The following is a 21,623-nucleotide window of genomic DNA, read 5'->3' as shown; positions in this document are numbered from 1 at the left end:
TGAAAATTGCTGACAGTCTTGATGAGCCGCTTAATGATTTTTCTGCCTGTTGCATCAATTGTAATGTACTATGAGAGATGCTGTGTGATTTTTCATTATATTTCTATTGCTTCTTTTATTGCTTATATTATATTTTATGGTATTGCAATCTGTATTTCATGGAATTCAAACTAGTACAATAAAATACAATATAAAATAGAAAAGAAGCAATGGAAATTGGATTAACAATCAATATGAATCTTTAATGCCGACATGTCACAGACCACCCGAATAAAGCTCACGGACTACTGGTAGTCCACAGACCATAGTTTCCCTGTTCCCTCTCAGTCCCCCATAGCATAGCCCACTTCATTCAGGAGGCTCCCTCAACACTCGGTGGAGCATTTTCGAAGGTTCTTGAGGGCTGCTGTAAAGAGACATATGCAGGGAAGTTCAGTTTACGCCAGCCCCACAGTGCATATTTAATTCTGGATGAATCCCATTCCATTAAAAAGTATTTTGTATTTACTAATGGAAAGGGTGGATCTATTTTCTTTTAATATTATTTCTATTGCACTGAATAAAAAGCCATTTCATGCAGAAATTGTAAGAATATATTGGTGAATATGCCACCAATTGGTTGAGCAGGAAAAAGAAACTGCACTGATCTGGAAATGATATATCTGTCCTAGGAGGGGGACTTTCAAAGGAAACTATCTATGTAGCTTAAAAATGAGCCCAAACTAAATTTCTGATGTTTTGGTGGTAGCAAACAATATTGTTTTAGGAAACACAACATCTCTGTTAACTTCCTTTGGCATATATTCACACAGAGCTTTTCACATGCTCTGCTGCTCTTGTTACAAGAATCAGCATGTGCTGTCTGCTATATATTGCAGGACAAGCCTGAATGAAGAAAGATAGTGTAAATTGACAAGAAATCAAACTGTTGAAACATGAGCAGAAACCAGGCAAACTGAACAAGGATGATACAGGAAAATGTTTCATTATCTGCTTTCAGTATAATTGTGTGGGAATCATGCTGCATGTGACCTTAGGAAGATAGAATTTTTATTTTGCTCTGAAAGATGCATTTCTTAAAGATATATTTCAAGAGACAGATTGTTACACGCATAGGGGTGTATGCCAGACTTGAATGGTGATATTTGCAATGTACTTCATTTGGAAAATGATTTTAGTTGCTTTCGATTCTGACTTCTATCTGTAAGCTTCTTTAAAAATGGACATAATTTGCATGCCATTTGGTTCTGGTGTTTTGCTTGCCAACTCTGATAACAAATTAAAATCTCTATTTTTCAAACTCCCCTTTACCTTCCTGTCTGTCTTCATCAGCCTCCCAGGTGTTCTGTCTGCAACGCTTCACCCTGAGTATTGCCAAACCAATGCCAGACTCCCCTGCATCTCTTCCCTCAGATATGCTGCAGGACCAATAATTTTTCAATCATTTTTGCCCAAAATTCAAATTATGAGCTTCTCATACTTTATACTTCAAGGGCTGGCCTAATTGGGTTGATGGAATATTCCAATAGCTGGTTTCTTGTTTATGTACAATTTAAACCAGGGGTAGCCAACATGGTACCCTTCAGATGTTGTTGAACTACAATTTCCATCATCCCTGACTGTTGGCCATGCTGGCTGGGACTCATGGGAGCTGGAGTCCAATAACATCAGGAGGGCACCACACTGTCTACCTATGAGGATTTATATTACTCCCCAAGGATGCACAGCAAAATTTTGAAAATAGACTTGCTTTGCCATTATTTTATTACTTGAATAACAACAAGATGCAGCACAAAATGTATTCAAAATGTATTTATGGGATGTTTGTTACGGAGTCATTAGAAGTCTCTAATACCTATTTTGGCAACATACCTATTTTGGCAACAGCACACACTGGACTTTTCACCTGGCCTACATAATTTTGAATCTCTCACACTGTTTCTCTGGCCCTTAGAACATTTCTTGCCTTGTTGCTTGGACACCAATTCCTAGTTTCAGTTCCAGTTGAGTTAGCTCCTACAATGCGGCGGCCAAGTTGGAGCTGAAAGTGCCATGTGCATGAACTTTTATGATCCAGATGTTTCTCACTTCTGTCCAGATGATGAAAGGATTGCCATAGCTGTTGAATTTTATTCAGTTATTTTAGCTAAAGATATAAACACCCAAACTAGGCTGCTGTATTTCAGACCCTGATCGAGCACAACTGCCACAAATTTGGGCATTATTGTATTTACCCAGGTCAAGTCCTTCTGTTAAAGCTGTGTTTGCCATGTTTCCACATAGCTTCCTGTTTTGGTTTTTTTATTATAATTTGGTCTTAGTTTTTGGTGTGACTTGTATTCTATAACAATAACCTTCTTAGTTCTAATGTCCCTCCCACCCCTCAGCAGTTGACCAAGCTCCACCAGTTGGCTATGCAGCAAACCCCCTTTACTTCCCTTGGACAGACTACCCCCGCTTTCCCTGGTACGTACCCAAATTCCCTTTACAGATTTCCTTCTTACCTGTGCAAATGATTAAAAATAGAATATTTAACCAAAATTGCAGCTATCGATGGGTAAGGTGTTAAAGCACTAGAATACTAATCCAATTTTTTATTCATTTTTGGTATGAGTTCAATACATTCATGGACATTATGCTCTCTACCCTGTTCAGAAATGAACAGGTCATATGTTTGCAAGTCACCTGTTCATATTGTCTGTTGCAAGGCATACAGCCCAACCACACTTGGTCTATGTATGCATCTGCAGTGTCAGTCAGATGAGAGGATGTGGATTCCTCACAGCTGTATCTCTTGTTTTTGGTCACTGTCTGTGATGTTTCATTCATGTTTGCAAAGACATAAATACATTGTTAATGAATGTTTAGGATGCGACGCTCATGCGGTCATGATAAATACTGAGGGGGAACCATTAGTCTAGTGGATAGGCCCTTTACTCAAAGTACCGTGAAGATTGTAAGGGTCTCTAACAGAAACGTAGCAGGAGTCATGTCTCACAAATGTTAGTAAAACATTGAACAAAATGTGATGATTTTGACAGAAAACTGAGGTGACAGATATTAGAATTCATGCATTACAGTGCATATTTAATATATCTTCATTTCATTAGGAGTATCACAAAATACACGTTCTGCCCTTTTGTTCATCATATTTTGAGCTTCCTAGACTGAGTAACATTGCTTATCTCCTTGAAGGCAAAAAGCATTAAATCTGTTTCTTCTTTGCTCTTCAGGAGAAAAGCTGCCCTTACATTCCTCCGAAGAAGCTCAAAATCTGATGGGCCAGTCATCAGGTAAAACAAAGGCTATAGGCAAATACATAGGCTACCTTTTGCATTTATAAATATTTCTTGAATTAGACCCTGCCTGTTGCAGCCACATACAAATTGCCTGCTGAAGTTATGCTTATGAGATAGTTTGATTGACTCTCAGTGGGGAAGAATATGTTAGTAGGACACAATGCAAACAGCTTAAGCGTAATGATGTACAATGATCCCTGAAGAAGGGGACACCTCATCCCCCCCCCCCAAATAGGTCTATGGTAAAATGATATTTTAGAACTGAAATGTCTCCTCTTTAGAGAACACTTTCTCTGTATAAGAGAACAGGATTTGGGCTTCACTTGCTTTCATAGTCTACCTATTCACCTCTAAGTCTCCCAAATGCCCTGTCAGTGGGCTTATAAGCCTTGGTCAGGATCATGAGACTAGTTCTGTGAGCCTTAGGGGGCTTTGAGTTTGTGTGCATTGAACAGCAACCCTTCATGCCACATGACACACTGCTCTCAAACCCCTGGGGCGTTTCCCAAAGAATGTTGTGCTATGATATGGGTTTCTTATTTAAAGGTAAAAAGCTATACTAGGCATAAAGCACGAGTGAGTAGTGGAACCTGTGGCTCATGGAACAGTGCTGGCCTGCAGCTTGCTTGCATCTGGCCCACAGTGCTGTATCTGTTTGGGACGCACACTTCCACTGCCCTCAGCCTTAGGAAAGGCTGGGCTGAGGAGGGAGCACTGGTCAGTCACCGCTGCCTAAACACACTCAGAGCTAGGCATGTATGTTGGACAGCCTCCCATCTCAGGAGGGAAACATTTGAAAATATAGCTTGGGCTGCCCTGAGAAGAGAAGAGATGGGGGGTGATTGCAGGGATGGGGTGGCAGAGAGCAGGGAGAGCTTTGAAGGCGCCGATTGGGCTGGCTGACAGCCAACCTGTTTTGAAAGGCATCCCTCAGAACATCAACACACAAGGGAAAAAACATTCACCTCTAATTGACTGTGTAACCTTGAATGGACTCTGTCCCTTGCAGGTCAGTAGCCCTTGGTTTTAAAAGTGTTGCCCAACCCTGCCATACAATAAGGGCACACCTAAGGTAGCTCACTGGATTCCAACCTTTGTTTCTGATTCTGCAACTCTGCAAGAAAAAAGAGCAATCATATCATTGTCATTTGCTACTGTTCTCCCCTGGGCCCTTTAGCACTGCTGAGGTAAAATGATGGTTCCATTAAAAGGGGGCTATGTTATCTAACAATGTTCATCTTCGTGGCCAAGATTCCTCTATAATGTTTACCCAGAAGAAAATCCTATTAAGATTAAAAAAAAAAATCATTATTTTAAAAATGGGGGTATGGGAGAATGAGAGGAAAGAAATAGTTAAGCAATTTAGACATGTTTGCCTTTTGCAGCAAAAACAGAAAGAGTCTCATGGCTCCTTAAAATAATTAAAGACTCTCACCTCACACTGCAGGGAAAAAATGGAAATGGACTGCCTTCAAGTCGATTCCGACTTATGATGACCCTATGAATAGGGTTTTTTCATGGTAAGCGATAATCAGAGGGGGTTTTACCATTGCCTCCCTCTGTCTGAGGCTGAGAGGCAGTGACTGGCCCAAGGTCACCCAGTGAGCTTCATGGCTGTGTGGGGATTCGAACCCTGGCCTCCCAGGTCATAGTCCAACACCTGCAGGGAGCAGGACCTAATTAATTAAGGAGTGAATAAGAAGCAATTAGAGGTAAAAGCCCCAAGGAGCAAGCTTCTAGTTAAAGGCATAGTCAGCCTGAAAGCTTCAAATAACACTTTGCCAATCAAGACTGGACAGATTGGTGCTGCAATCAAGAAGTTCCTAATGTATTTATTTTCTCTGCCATGAACTCATTAGGTGGATGTGGACAAGTCACTTTCTCAGTCTAAGCCCTCCCTGTGCCATACGGTGATAATACTGCTGAGATCATGAAAAATGCTTCATGGAATGCTTTAAAAGAAACAGGGTGCCACAGGATCTGTTTGTCCTGATGCGCAACCTATACTCTGGACAAGAGGCTACTGTAAGGACAGAATATGGAGAAACCAATTAGCTCCCTAGCTCCCAATCGGAAAGAGTGTGAGACAGGGGTGTATTTTATCACCCTATTTGTTTGATCTATATGCAGAACATATAATATGGAAAGCAGGATTGGACCAAGATGAAGGAGGTGTGAAAATTGGAGGGAGAAATATCAATAATTTAAGATATGCAAACGATACCATACTACTAGCAGAAACCAGTAATGATCTGTAACGAATGCTGATGAAAGTTAAAGGGGAAAGCACAAAAGCAGGACTATAGCTGAACGTCACAAAGAGTAAAGTAATGACAACAGAAGATTTATGCAACTTTAAAGTTGACAGTGAGGACATTGAACTTGTCAAGGATTATCAATACCTTGGCACAGTCATTAACCAAAATGGAGACAATAGTCAAGAAATCAGAAGAAGGCTAGGACTGGGAAGGGCAGCTATGAGAGAATTAGAAAAGGTCCTCAAATGCAAAGATGTATCACTGAGCACTAAAGTCAGGATCATTCAGACTATGTTATTCCCGATGTCTACGTATGGATGTGAAAGTTGGACAGTGAAAAAAGCGGATAAGAGAAAAATCAATTCATTTGAAATGTGGTGTTGGAGGAGACCTTTGTGGATACCATGGACCATGAATAAGACAAATAATTGGGTGTTAAGACATGATTCACTAGAAAAGACAATAATGCTGGGGAAAACAGAAGGGAGTAGAAAAAGAGGAAGGCCAAGCAAGAGATGGATTGGTTCCATAAAGGAAGCCACAGACCTGAAATACAAGATCTGAACAGGGTGGTCCATGACAGATGCTATTGGAGGTTGTTGATTCATAGGGTCGCCATAAGTCATAATCGACTTGAAGGAACATAACAACAAACTTACTCCCAGTAGGAGCCCAGGGTGGCAAATGCATTATTTAAATGCACTTGAAATGCACTGTATAAATACTGATTCATTATGACTGACTTGGTCAAAATGTGTTTTCATTCTCTGTCTAAGGGTCACTGGGTTGGATCCTAACAACCTTGACTAAAAGGAAAATACTTGCTGCAGTTCTGTGAATGCTTGCACAAGAGATTGTGCAGAGTTCACCAAGCGCTTTTTCAGGGATATTTTTTAGCACTTCTGATACTTTCACTTGTGCAAGATATTGTGCAAATGGAAGAACACATTTGGATTTAGTTTCACTTTTCTTGCACTAGTGTGAAATGGAAAACCTGTTCTGTGGGTGGAAGGCACCTGGAAGGGCAAATTTGGACATAAGTCGTTTTATGAAAGTTTTCATGGTTCTTTGGCTTTTATAAAAAAGAATACCAAAGTTTCATATTGACCATGTATTATTCTCTATATATAGCATTATATATAGTATGAGGATGGGTTGGTTGACTGTCTTTCAAGACAACAGCAAATAAACTAATGGACCAGATTGGTATGTTTTTAATCATAGCATTCAGTGCTAAAATCTCTGAGTTGCGACCTATTCCTGCAAGAAATATATGCAATCATAAAGACAAAGAGATTCAGAGAAACACAAAGGTTATAGATTGTGTTTAAGGAAGAGATAGCTTAACGATGATCCCAGGTGTGAATGACATGCTAAGATAAATCTTGGCTTAGATGCTGCACCGTGCTGATTTAATAGGACCCTGGAGGAGGAAAACAGGCAAGCCAGCACATTTGCACGAAATGGGTAAGCATAGTTTGCCTTACCGTGTTATGCAAACCACACCAATCAATGATGCTCCCTGATTCACTGAACAGTCATGTTGCCTGTTCAAAAATTTCTTTCCATATGTTCTGATTTCTATGACTTAAATCTGATTAATGTCATCATCAAGCCATAGCATTCATTCTACTGTGGACTTAGTGCCTGTAATATTGTGGAATTTTGATCAGATTCGAAGCATTGTAGGCTATTTCTTGCTCGAAGCTGTCAATATTCTTGGAAATTTTGCTTTTTATCTTTCCCTCTATGGTTATACTTTTGACCTTCAGGCCAGGCCACATACTTCTGGTGTACTTTCATAGTAAAACTCTATTCTTGCACTAGGTTTGAGTAGTAATGTGGATACCAATTTGTTCAATTTTCGGCAACCAAAAAATATTGGGTAGAGAGAAATATTGGGTAGTGTGTTGATGGTAGCTTCACAAAATGGCAGTTCTGTGGCGGAAATTACATCATGGCCTGGACATGTTTCCCCGCTAAGGCTAACCTTAAAGCACCACAAGGCTGTGCCTGTATTTTTGCTCCATTTATTAATAGCAACATTTTGAGCCAGCTGTCAAGGAATGGCTATATCTTTGATTCTGAAATGGAAGCAAATTGAGATGAGGAAATAGTACCTATGGAATCTGTTATAATTTTTATTAGAACCAACTGGACAGGCAAAGAGATAACTGAAGTGAAGTGACAATTGGTTCCCGGTGTTCTAGGTTATCAGTTTTAGGGTTTTCCTTGTTACTTTACCAAAACATGTTCCTTCCTAACCCTCTTGCCCTGGTGCAGTCTGAGGAATTCACATGGTCTGCTATTTTGGTGAAATACACATTTGGTGAATTTCACATTTGATGAAACGTGCAATGCTTTCTGTTCAAGCTATAACCATTTTCCCTTGCATATGCTCAGGTTTGGATGCCAGTCCCCCAGCCAGTACTCATGAACTCACCATTCCCAATGATGTGAGTATCATATCTCAATGCTCTCCATACCATCTTTTAAATATATTTGTCTACAAATGACATCTAGGCTACCCAGCATTAGAAAAGCCCATCCATTAACTCCAGGCATGACATCTCACATGTGAAAGCACAATTACTAAACTGAAAGGAGTAAAACAAAGGATTGGGGAGGGGGGGGTTGTCTTGGCAACCTTGCTTAAGTAATCAAGTACCTATGACATCTCTAGAGAATAACACCATTTTTGTTCCTTTCAAGACCTACAGCATGAAAGGTTTGCAACTTGCAGGCATGTGCTGCCTCAGCAGTTTCATAAGATACCTTATGCGTTGAAAGGGATTGTTTTTGTTGCCCAATCTGATCCTGATCTCTGTGCCAAGTGATAAGCAGCACATTTTGTTGCGTACTGAGCTGAGTTGGAAAATCGTGGGACTTGTTTTGTGGGGGGAGGGAAGAAGACAATGGAAAGGATGTTTCTTGGTTCAGTTTGATTTAAGTGTCCTATTCTAACAGGAAAGGTTAGAATACTTTATTGATTTGGGTCAGACACTACTGGGTCTTAAGCTTAAATAGTTTAGACAATAATTCTGTTTCAAGTATAAAGTAGATAAAAAGCAAATAATTCCTTCCCTGTTTTGACAACTTCTGAGAAATGGGATAGAACAACTATGGTACATTTTTTCAAATCCCCCATGCACAAACTTTACATCTGATACAGTTTAGAAAAGTTTTCATGGTGTTTATATATTTACTGTTACTAATTTAGGAGCACCGAAATGAAAATGCAAAGTGATCTTTCTTCTAGCTCATTCTAGCTGCAGTATCTTCATTTCACACGTAAATCCACACTTTATGAGCATGGTCTAGAAGAGGGGTTCCCAACCTTCTAGGACCTGGGTGGGGGCACTTTGAAAATCTAAAAAACTGTCGTGAGTGCCACAAAACACCCATTTCACAGAAAAAAGTGCCGATTATTAAACTGCCCCCCCAAGCAGGCAAAACATATCCAAAATCAAATAAAACACAGACAAAAAAGTAGGTACCACCACCAAAGAACCCATACATTAAAACATCTAATTTAAAAAAAGAAAAACTGGGAGGGGTAAAAGGCCTTGGCAAACACCAATGGGGTGTTTGAGGGCATTGTGGTGCCTACAGGCACCACATTGGGGACCATATCTCTACAAACACTGGAGAGCTAGGGGAAAAAAACACACCAGCAACCCATAATTCAATGCATTTTTGAAGAAGACAGTGAAGAGGTGGTGAAGGGAAGACACTGATCAAAGTGTCTGAATATTTTTTTAGCACAATAAATTTGTGATTTTGTATCGTTCAAGTATAGCAGATAGGCCATATCAATTCCCTAATGTCCACTGCAGATTTTTTTCTCTGTCTTAGAAAAGGAACAGCTTGTTGTTTGTAATGAATGGCTCACTCCTTTTTCCAAATCTAAGAACAAATAACATAATTCCCTATAGCTGATGCAGCTTCATGTTCTGTTGACTAAGAATGGCAGAAGTGATCAAATGACAATTTCCAGCAGAGGAAACCTCCCTGATTAATTCCATGTCCCACCTTCCTGTACCTGTCTTCCCAGCAAAGGTACTCCCCCAAAGCCATTTGAAACATTTTTTTCCTACTAGGCCCCAAGAGTAGCTGGGAGCCGAGCTATAAGGGAAACGACCTGGGAGATTGTCATGGGAAAATACATGGACACAGGAAAGTTTACATACACCCACTCCTTCCTAGAGCCGCATTTTACCTTACTGGAGACATGTTCCCAAACCAGCATTTGCTGATGTAACACAAATATGGGACAGAATATATGCCAAGGAAAATCAGCAAGCTGTGAATTGGTAGGTAAAGGATCAATGCAAGACCCTCCCCCACAGAGACAACATCTAATGGACACAGGGAGGTTCACAAGCAATTGTTTCTTCCCTGTCAAAACAGCAGGGAAGATCATGCAAATCTGGTATTCATACTGATTTGTACTAGATGGTATCTAAAATTGAGAGGCTTGTACTGTTAATCCACTATGCAAATGAGATAAATAAATGAATAAAAGGGGGGAAACCGATTGAACTCTAGTTTCAATGAATGTATGAGCTGAGGCATTGTCTTTCACAATTATATTAATACTCTTCTGTGTGTGTGTGTGAATAAATCTAATACCAGTAGTTGTTGCCAATTCCTGCAGGATGCACAGACCTATGATTTACATTTATTTCATTTTTTTTATTCTACTCTGTTTCAAAGAGTTCCAAGGAGTCCCTTCTTTTATCTTTACAACTCAGAGGGAATATTTATCTGATCTGCCCCATGACACAACCGAATGACCGCTATCATCAACAATAACCAGGGATATCTCAATCAAATATTAAATGGGGACATGTAGGGCTCATCCACACTAGGGTTTAATCTGGATTTTATGCTGCTTGTGTCTCAGTTTCTTTTTTCAGCATCCACATGATGTCCTCCTCAGCCAAGTGGAAGCTCACACTGCAGCCCTGTAGCCAGGGGAGAGAGAATGGGGCACTCGCCCCCCGGATTTTTGGGGGAAATTGTCTTCTTTTTAATTTATGACATGACAGACAATGACAACCTCCATTTAAAGAATGATAGCTTGTTTTAAGAACAGGAGCAATTTAAGAATAGGACCTCTAAAATTTTCAGTGAATCAGGCAGGGCGAGTGCACAACAAAAGCCTCATCTGGAAAAGCCCGCAAAAGTCTGATCGCTCAAGACTTTCCCTGACTGAAGGTGGATTATTCATGATCACAGTCACTCTAGGATTACTAAACAGCCTGTAGAGAGTAACAGCCTGTAAAGTAACATGACCCTTGAAGAGTTAAATATTAGAACTTTATATTATGGACTAGAATGAGACTCCACCCCTTGGACTTTCCTTTGCTCTCCTTTTCATTTTCATTTTCAGTTGTATTGTCTACCGAACCAGCGGGGCATTTTTAAAGGAATTGTTACTGGGTGTCTCTTCTTTTCATTCAAATAACTTGGAAACCTCTCTACCATGTACAAGCCCTGACAGTTGGACTGTGATGAAAGCAGTTCAAATTAAAAAACAAAACAAAAAAGGGAGTGAATACAGACTTGCAAATACATTTACACAAATTAGCCTACCAAAATTCTTACTAGCCTGCCCACCAGGGCTGGCCCCAGGCATGTCGGGGCCCTTGGGCACCAGCCTGCCCCGGGCCCTGGCACTCACCTTCTGCAATTCATGGCAGGATTGGTACCACACATCACAGGGTGGGAGATCCCAAGCCGCCCGCCATTCCCCCATTCTACTTACCTTTCTCCATGCTGTTTTTTTGGCAGTGAGCACTGCACGTGCACGTTTGCCATCAATCAAGATAGTGGCCGAGGTTTCCCTAAGGGGCTGAAACCTCAGCTGCCATCTTGATCGATGGCAAACCTGTGCGTGCAGTGCACGCAGCTGCAAAAAAAACAGAGAGACAGGTAGATGAAGCGGGGGAATGGCAGGAGGCTTTGAAGCTCCTGCCCTGCTATCCGCGGCAGGACTGTAGCCCCAGGAGCCCATGGCCAGTGCCCCACCTGGCTGCCCTTTAGACCCGGCCCTGCTGCCCACCCACCAGTAAACACATGAATTCAAATGCAAATTAAAATTAAAAACTGTAGCGTATGATCCACACCCTGCTGTAGCAGAAGTGTTGCAAAAAAAGAATGAAGATACAGAGAACCAGACATCACAGTAATCACAGTGTACAGCAAGAGACATTTTGTTAAGACATTTGAAATAAGCCTAAGAATTACTGTGTAATGTCCCCCTATGTTCTACTGTTTCTATTGAATTTCACTAAAATTTCATGCCTCTAGTCAGTGTTTCAGTGGCTTCCAATCTGAATTTCTATTCTTGGTTCATTGATTAAATTTTGTGTGTCCATTTGTGTCCACTGAGCATCCAAAAGCTATTACTTTGGTTGCTTTCACACTGCACCTTATTCCATTATTCTGACGATTTCTTGCCTGGTAATTTGCACATTATATTTGATCTTTCACATGACGTACAAAGTAGCTCTGGAATTCTAGTGGAATGTAGTGCAGGTTTAGGGCAAATTTCCATGATAAATGATACCAGAAATAATCCGTTAGGAACGCTGGGAACCCGGAGAATTGTGGGAGTTTTTCGCTAGATGCAGCCGCTCATGTGACAGGCATGCCAGCATGCAGTGCATTCCTGCTCTTTAGTCGCACAGGGTTTCTTTTGCCTGACCAAAATTGTACTTGTATTTCAGCATTGGCGCAGATATCAGCAGCATTTCACACAGACACCCCTGTGTCGATACAACTAAAATAATTTAAAAAGTCAGATCCTAAAGGGAGAGGGCTTGCATGGCGACGGGATGAGAATGTAGACCTCCTACACAGTGGGGAACAGTGCACATGTGTATAATGGGTGTGGGAGAAAAACAAGCCGTGTGAAAGACAGTTGCACAAAATGCAAGTATATCGGCTGAAAAAGCTGCTGTTCCTTAACGCAAAAGGTACTGCAGTGTGAAAGGGATGTTAGAAATCAGGACAAAAGCGCTAGTAGTATTTATAGGAGAAGCTAACGAGTGACTGAGCACAAAAAAATCAATTACCTTCTCAGCCCTGCTTATTGTGACCAGTTGAGTTCTGCTCTCTGCCAAGCACCTAAGGGAGAGAGCGGGGCCGGCGCCAGACATGCAGGGGCCCTTGGGCACCAGCTTGCCCTGGGCCCTGGCATGCATGTGTGCACGCACACATACACATGTGCGCACGCCCAGGGCCAGCCCCAGAGACGCTGGAGCCCTTGGGCAAAAGCCTGCCCCAGGCCCCTGCACTCCCCTTCTGCGATTCACGCACGGCAAGAGCTTCAGGACTCTGCCATTCCCTTGCTTAACTTACCTTGTTCTGCGGTTGCGCACACAGCGGTGCCCTTAAGAAAAATGGTGGCTGAGGTTTCCTTAAGGAGCTGAAGCCTCTGCCGCCATCTTGGTTTATGGCAGGGATGCGAGCGCGCAGGCCTTTCTGTTTCCCTCTCTTTCCCTGGTACTCAGCTCAGCGACCCTTGCTCCATTCTGAGCACATGTGGTAGGAGAGAAAAGGCTGGATGGCTTCGGCTGGTGACAATGACAGAACAGTGTAGGAAAGCTATGATGAATGCCACCTCTCCAGCACACAGCCGTCTTGGGTGGGGGCTGTAGGTAGGAAGGAGAGAGGATACAGAGAGCCCTCCCAGTCCTTATCCAAGGCACTGCCACCATCACCATCTTATAGTATGTGGAGAATGAGTCATGGAGCTGGCTGTACCTTGGGTGTGGAGACTGGGATGTTCACGCCATCTCCATCTCATGGTCCTTGTCCAGATACTACCTTTGTTAATAGCAAAATACAGGGAGTTGTGGCCGGGAGAGGTTGCAGGCCTCTAAAGTCTCCTCAGCCATTTGTTTCACCATGCCCATATCATTCCTTTCCAGCCTGACAATACATTATGTGTGATAGGTAGATCTATTTATAACTGTTTACAACTGGTCCACAAAGCAAAGGGTTTTCACAAGTTAAAACCTGGATGAGATCACCTAGCCATGAGCACAGTTTAGCAGGAGAGGAATATAGTAGAACTCTTCAGAGTTTTACATTTCCAGAGTATGAAAAACAAACATTTGCTCTGAGATATCTGACAAGACCTGTGGACCAATTTAAGAAATCCCATATGCCTTTTTTCTAGCTAATAGGCTGCATAATTGGACGCCAAGGGACCAAAATTAATGAAATTAGACAGATGTCTGGAGCACAGATCAAAATCGCCAGTGCCACAGAAGGTTCATCAGGACGTCAAATTACCATCACACAGAGCTTGGAAAAGTTACTTTTTTGAACTACAACTCCCATCAGCCCAATCCAGTGGCCATGCTGGCTGGGGCTGATGGGAGTTGTAGTTTAAAAAAGTAACTTTTCCAAGCTCTGCCATCACAGGAACCCTAGCAAACATCAGCCTTGCTCAGTACCTCATCCATGCCAGGTGAGAGCTCCCTATTAAAGTCACACCCACCCCACTTTCATAACCAGTGACCAAACAAAGAGAACTACAATACAAACATCTCCAACATCATTCTACATGTACTAGATTACATTTACATTACATGAGACACTTTGTACACAGGAAGCACGTTCATCCAGCAGTCTGGTTTTCTTGTGAATTCAGTGAACATTAGTCTGGTCCCCTTATTCTGTTATTCTAGTACTGATTTCTTTTTCTTTTTGCTATTATTTGTAACTATATTCTCAATACAAATATGTTTATTCACTTCTTGCAAATTCCTCTGCATATGTTAGGATCTCTCTTAATTCATTCAGAGATGCGTAATAAAGTTGCCAATATTATTTCCCAGTTCTGATTGTTTTAAAATTTCCTGTATATTTTTATTGTATCGATCACTTTTCTGAATAAGGGCAAATAAGGAGAGTGATAAAGTCCAAGGCTCAAAGGAAATATTTGGCCATTCTGTCTTAATCATGCTTTTAAAAATTATCCTCTCTGCTATTTAAATGAATAGGATGAGTTGTAATATTTCTGCTATAATGGCCAAACTATGGCATGGATGAAACATGGAAAGGAAATTTGTGGGTGGCACAGCTGAACAGGAAAAGCAATGTGCCTGGATTTAGCATAGTCAGGTCTATATACTGCCTGGTCACTCTCCAACTGCAGGGCTGCCGACAGACTAGTATAAAGGGTCCATTTCTACCAGGGCCACAAGGGAGGATCATGGAGGATAAGGCTATCAGTGGCTGCTAGCCATGACGGCTATGCTCTGCCCCCACATCAGAGGCAGCATGCTTCTGCAAACCAGTTGCTGGAATCTGCAGGAGGGGAGAGTGTCCTTGCACTCGGGTCCTGCTTGCAGGCTTCCCCCAGGCACCTGGTTGGCCACTGTGAGAACAGGATGCTGGACTAGATGGGCCACTGGCCTGATCCAGCAGGCTCTTCTTATGTTCTTATGTCCTTAACAGGTTGCAGACACTTAGCTTTCATTTTCAAAAGAAGTTATCTAGCCAAACAGCATAATTCTCACACAAGAGGGAGATATCATCAGATTTAGGGGATATTCACGGCTTGCAGAAGTATCAAAAAGTCAATATGGAAAATAAACCCTAAAGCGCTGGGGAAGCCCAAATCTAAATGAGGACTGAGCATGCTGTGTGGGCAGGAAACGGTGGTTAACTCTTTGGGGGGAGGTTGGAAAACCGGGGAGCAGGGGGGATGAAATGGAGCATCCTGGAAAAGGGCTTGACTGGCTGACTGGAACTCTGAAAAAGAGAACTCTACCCTGCAATCTTTTGTTTATTATAATTTCCTTCTCTTTGTTCTCTTTATAAACTACAAACTGTAGTTGTGTTTAAATTAGATTGGATGCTATTATATGAAGAAAAGGGGATTATTACGGCAAAACCCATTGTTTTGGAGGCAATATAAATGTAAATTAGCTTGAAAGAATCATTAGCAAACTCTGTTACGTTTGAGTTTTTGTGAATGGAGGACATGATACATAGTCCTGTGATCTGATCTGTGGCCCAATCCAGCACATCAGATTGCCCCTGATCTGATCTGGAACCAATCCAGATCTAGGCCCCAGACTGATTCAAGGGCCAGCCCTAGCCCTAATTAAACATACAGATGGGGGGGATGGGGACAAGCTGTAGAGGTGTGGTGTGGGCAGATTGGCATTGATCTCCTGGCTTCCCACCATTGTGCATTGCTGCCAGTTATCAACAGGCAGAGAGCAAGGCAGAGGGGAGTGGCCGGAGCAGCATATGGCTCTGCTTCTGTGCCTGCCCTGCACCAAGCTCCCCGTTGTCTCACCCCTCCCCCTCTCAATAATTGATTGATTGATTGATTGATTGATTGCACTTGTATACCGCCCCATAGCCGAAGCTCTCTGGGCAGTTTACAGCAATCAAAAACATTAAAACAAATATACAATTTAAAACAATATAAAAACAATTTAAAACACATGCTAAAATGCCTGGGAGAAGAGGAAAGTCTTGACCTGGCACCGAAAAGATAACAGTGTTGGCGCCAGGCACACCTCGTCAACCATATCATTCCATAATTTGGGGGCCACCACTGAGAAGGCCCTCTCCCTTGTTGCCACCCTCCCAGCTTCCCTCTGAGTAGGCATCCGTAGGAGGGCCTTTGATCTTGAATGTAGTGTACGGGTGGGTTCGTATCGGGAGAGGCATTCCATCAGGTATTGTGGTCCCAAGCCGTGTAAGGCTTTATAGGTCAAAACCAGCACCTTGAATCGAGCTCGGAACATACAGGCAGCCAATGCAAGCGGGCCAGAATCGGTTTTATATAATTGGCACAACATACAGCAGTCCACGGTGGCCAGGTAAGCAACGTGTCCTGCCCACGCTGCCCTGCCAGCCACTACTGACATTTAATCTTTGGAAAGAGCAGCAAGGGACGGAAAGGAGAGGGAGATGTTCCTAGGACAATTGCTTGAGCAGTACATTTAATCCCCATGGCTGCAGCTCAATGGAAACCACACATTGTGTGCCCTTGTCTGCCATGACAGTTTGAGAAACACCGTGCTAGAGGGTAAGCTCCGCTTAACTCAGTGGATTTCTTTCCAGTGAAGGAGTTCTGTTTGCAAATGTGGAAAGATCTGATGCTGTTCAGCCAGATCATATACATGCTTACTTGAAATGAAGTCCCACCGAGATAAAGGGGCTTACTTGCTGGTAACGATGCATCTCTGCCTCTTCTTCTCTCCCGACTGCCCCACCTTTTTATAGTTCCAGATTGCTTTGGGTGGGCTGACCCAACCTGACGCGATCTGGGACTGCCTCAGCCCAATTCAGTTGAAGCCCGGATTGGGCCGGATTGAGCTGCTTTCATTTAGGATCTAAGCTTTGGCCAGATCTGGTGCACAGCCCTAATAAGGACATGAAATACTTGATTTCTTTGTCATAAACCTTAAGCACTTCTCCATCTTTCCCCCCATTTATTTGTCAATTATTTATTCTAGGCTGACTGCTGAGGTCACTGGAATGGGCGCACTTTAATTTCTACCCATCATCCTTCATTCTGCATCATATGACCCTATCAAGCCAATGACACTCCACCCAGCTTCTACAATGTGTATACTTACTGCTTCGCCCTTATCTTCTTGGACACTTTTCTTTAGTAACAAATATATGTATATAGATATATTTATGTGTACATAAACATATTAATACGTGTCTTTATAAGTTGTATTTTGTGTCCTTGATTTTGTTCCTGAATTTTTTATTTATGTTCCAGACCAATCTGTGTTTCAGCTGTACAGTGCTAATTATTTTAATTAACTTAACCTTTAATTTTTAATGCTCTCTGTTTATGTTTCTATATGAACTGTATTTGTGTTTTGCTGTATGTCACCCAGAGTGGCAGACTAACCCCTGCCAGATGGGCGTCTAATCAAATCTAATAAACAATAACAACAACAACAACAACAACAACAACAATAATAATAATAATAATAATAAATAGGTTTTGCTGGGATTTCCCTTGGTAAGGCTTTGAAAGAAGATTGATCTTGCTAGTCTCTTTTGAGCTCTGTTTAGCAAAGATAGGTGTCTTAGCTTTTTATTTTACATTTCTGCAGCACATGCAGTAGTACCAACATCTGGTCTAGAGCAGTGGTTGCTTTGTAATAGTTATTTCTCTCAATTATTCCATTATTCCTTCCATTTTGAACCTTGACTGCCCTTGGCTTATCCTTAAAATGTTTGAATTTATGTCCCAAGAATGTGGCATGACTTTCTCCCGTTTCATGTTAGAAGCAGAACATGCAGGAGCCAATGAACATCAACAGGGGATCCCCATTGGTTCCTACATGGCACATGCTGCTTCCAGTGTGGCACAGCCAAAGCAAGTCATTTTAGTTACCAAGGTGAGATAAATCTTTCTTTAAATATAGAATTACTCCATAGAAATGGAGACAATGAAACGAAATTTAAAGTGTGGCAGGAACTGCTGAAAGTATTGTTAAAACAACCACCCACAGACTTTTGGACTTCGCTCAGGAAGCTCCAGTCTCTAGGATTCTGCCATGTTTGCCATTGTTTGTATTCAGTAAAAGTCTCTGCAGCTCTGCTAGTAACAAGCCATGACTTTGGTCTATGTGTGCTCTTTCTTGGTTTTCCTTGACAGGCTCTTTATATCTTCTGCCTCCTTCCTACTTCACACTTTTGTTTGATCAGATTGAATCCAGCAAGTGTATCTGCAGAGGGGTTGGTTTTTTGTTTTTTGTTTTGGTCTTCTCCTCACTTTCCCATTCACCTTCATTGATAGGAAGGAAATAACTCTCAGCAATGTTACAAATTCTGAGCATCTTGAAAAATGTCTGGGAACAATCAGTTGCAACTATCTAAAAACCTTACTAAAATGAAAGATCTTAAATAACAGGATCTACAATGAAGAATGAGTAAGCCAATAAATCAATCATTCTAATTTACAGGCAGAGCAATCCAAATCATGGGAAGCCGGTGGAGCGGGGGCCGACGGAAGAGGAGCCAGCAGAAAGCTCCACAGTATCCACTCCCGGTTCGGGAGCCACCGGCCTGGCTGAATGCAGGCTCTATTGAGAGCTGTGTGTGGGAGCTAGAAAGGAAGAGCCGGCTCCCACAAATAGCACTGCCAGGGATAAGAAGTCCCCATTATAACGCTGTTCAATTGTTTTCCTCTGCTGACCTTTATGCTGGTTGAATTCCCGTGTGGATTGGGACGTGCACAGGGGACTTGGATGCTGCGTAAGTCCCCCCATTGCTCCTCTTCTGCCACACCCCCAGAACACTTCATTTTCAGGGCCACCAATGGCTTCCGCCAGCTCTCCATCCGCTGGGCTGGCTGTCCCCAGTGGATCCCCGGTGCCACCAGCAGGCTCCCTCTCTGCCACAGCTCAGCTGGGATGGGGAGCTTCTGCTGGTGGAGCCAGTGGAACCCAGCAGTGCCGGGAGCATGACAGCTCAGCCAGGGGTCCTCTGAGCCCAACTCCCCCCAGCCCAGCATAAACTCAGGTTGAATTGCTACCTAAGTCAGGATGTAGTACAGTGATCTAGCAAAATGTGGTAGCTGTAGGATAAAATCAGCCTAACCTAACTTCTAGACACATTGACCAGTACTGAACCAATCAGATGTAGCCCCTCTCCCCCATGCATGCAATTCAGCATGGATTTTCTTTGACTCACCATCAGCAACAGCAGTATGCACTTCAGCAAACATTGGTCCTCCTCACGTAATCCCAATTGGATGCCTACAAGAAACAAGGACTAGTGCTAGGTTGGTAGGATTTAATAAAAGAGAGACAAAGTATATCTGAAAATGAAAAAACACCCCCCCCAAAAAAACATGGTATTATCATATTCATAAAAATCTATAGATTATATGAATGATAGGAAAACCAGTTGATCAGGCGTGCAATAAATCAAACATCTGTTGTTATGCAACAGTAATCAGCAATTTCTTACAAGGCGACAACACTTTACGTTTTTCAGAAATACCCCTTTCATTTATAGTCCAAATTTGAATGTAATGTTTAAATTTGCAGTTGTTAAATTTGATACAGAATTTTCACTTGCAAAGAAATTTGTTCAAATGTTTAAAATTAGAGGTAAACCATTCTTTTTCTAACAAACACCATTTTATTCTAAAACCCTTTTTTGACAAATAGTTATGAAGTTCTGTAAAGACAGATTATTTTGCAGTGGTCTTAAACAACCTGATGGAGGGATTTTTGAGTGGCAGATGTCCATAATCAAGGTGTTGGATCTAATAGGACTCATACAACTTCATGGTTTTGGCAAATTTGAGGAAGCCAAGGTGGCCCAAATCCTTCGTGTGAGACCTCTTCTCAAGTCATGATTCTATGCAGATTTTGCAACATGATGCCTGCAAAGGAGATTTCCAATCACAGAGCACATTGTATTCTAAAAACTTATGTGAGAAGACTCTGAAGAAGGGCCCCTCAAAACTGATGTTTTTATTGTGGATGTATCATGCAATGTATTGTGTTCTTGACACAATAATATTGCATAAAAGTGGTAGATTTTTTTCTTCTTTAGTTTGCTCTGCGATGCTTCCCCAATGCCACCACATTATTGCTGTGTGAAGGGCTTTAGCGCAACCAAATCAGGACAAAAATAAACCAGTACATTTGTGGTATAAAAATTACAGGATTTCAGCAAAACATTATGCACTAATTGGAAATGAACCAGTGTGACCACTCCGAAATGTTTGCAGGCATAAACAGTACTGAAAGTAGAATGGCGTATGACCACCCTGACGGCATCACCAGCACAAATAATCATGAATGTGCAATTAAAAAAGACAGCTGGAGTGGACCAGAGTGAGTGGGGCTACTTCTACATTTTCTTACGGGAATGAAACAGGAGGTAAGAAGTCTATGACAAGGACACAGGACATCATGGGGGAAAAAACAGCACGAAGTCTGCAGCACAAAATGCCCAATTAATCTGATGTCTTGCTGCTTCTATTAGTCATGTATCTATGTATCCTAAATATATCCTAAAATGTTATCACTGGGCTGCCAAATGTTGGAAACCCAGCAAACAGTTGCTGTTAAGTTGCTGTTCCAGCTTAATTAACTTTTGACATTTGTTTCCTTGAGCATACCGATGGCAAGGGTAATTCCATTTGAATTCTATTTTAAATGTGAGGTGGTTCCTCTATCTTCCCTGCTGAAGAGATTTACTTTCTTTCAACAGGAACAACTTACAGCAAGAAGTACAAAAGCAGGAATAAAGTGAATGATGCCTTGTTTCTTTAACAGCTGTGTGGCAGGCAAAAATTGAACAGGGTAAACCTTTTCTAGTATGGAGACATAATTGTGGGGAAAGCTTCATCTCTTGACATTCTGTATGTCAGACATCTTATTAGTTGTGTGTGTCCCTGATTTAGTTTTGGACCCTATACTTAAAAACAGCAGCTTGTAACATTCTGAATATTAAAAATATGCCGAGGATGAACTTTTTATGAACTAGTAAATTCATTTGGATGACCTTGTACAGAACTAATTCAGTTTGTAAAAGAATGAACTAGAACTAGTTTCCTTTTTAAAATGAACTTTCCAAGCACTGGTTATTTCCATGTTTAATTATTAAAATGTATTTCAGACCAGGATTTAACCCAAGTGGTACTGCCTGGGTGCCAGAATCCTAGAGCAATTATAGAAGACAAATATTCAGTTTCTTTCATCACTCTAGAAATTTCCCTGTACAAAAACATATTTCATTGTCTCTGGAAAGCACACGAACCTGAAAGTTAGCAGTTTTTTTGTTTTTAGGGAGCCTCCACCAAGGATATCTCACTATGTGCCTTCACAAATGGAACAAAGAATTAGAAGCCCACCTAATACCTGTACAATGGGATAAAACCCCATGCAGTATTAAACCAGCCACCCATAATGTTAGACTGAGGTTAATCCAACAGAAAATACTCCTCTGGGCCTACTGGACACCAGCACGCCTTAAGCACAGGAGCATTACACCCACAGATGATTGCTGGAGACACAAACAGCCACAAGCAGATCTAACC

The 21,623-nt window shown here is 41.8% G+C and overlaps 1 protein-coding gene across 8 annotated transcripts in view; it reads left to right on the top strand.

Moving 5' to 3' along the window:
• Positions 1–17,092, top strand: part of PCBP3 (poly(rC) binding protein 3) — a 50,022-nt gene extending 32,930 nt beyond the window's left edge. For 3 of the 8 annotated variants that reach the window (XM_061612847.1, XM_061612843.1, XM_061612840.1), the window contains 6 exons: positions 2,391–2,466; positions 3,234–3,293; positions 7,961–8,013; positions 13,749–13,885; positions 13,983–14,042; positions 17,056–17,092. In XM_061612847.1, coding sequence (XP_061468831.1) covers positions 2,391–2,466; positions 3,234–3,293; positions 7,961–8,013; positions 13,749–13,885; positions 13,983–14,042; positions 17,056–17,092 — 423 coding nt within the window. Of the gene's footprint in view, positions 1–2,387; positions 2,467–3,233; positions 3,294–7,960; positions 8,014–13,748; positions 13,886–13,982; positions 14,043–17,055 lie in introns of all 8 variants that reach the window. The other 5 variants (XM_061612846.1, XM_061612841.1, XM_061612839.1 and 2 more) reach the window with 3 other exon arrangements.
• Positions 17,093–21,623: the final 4,531 nt, after the last annotated feature.

The sequence above is a fragment of the Rhineura floridana genome, chromosome 2, assembly GCF_030035675.1.
Source record: "Rhineura floridana isolate rRhiFlo1 chromosome 2, rRhiFlo1.hap2, whole genome shotgun sequence".
Lineage (NCBI taxonomy): Eukaryota > Metazoa > Chordata > Lepidosauria > Squamata > Rhineuridae > Rhineura > Rhineura floridana.
Note: the sequence above shows the minus strand (reverse complement) of the source record. Positions and strands in the feature narration are given on the sequence as shown.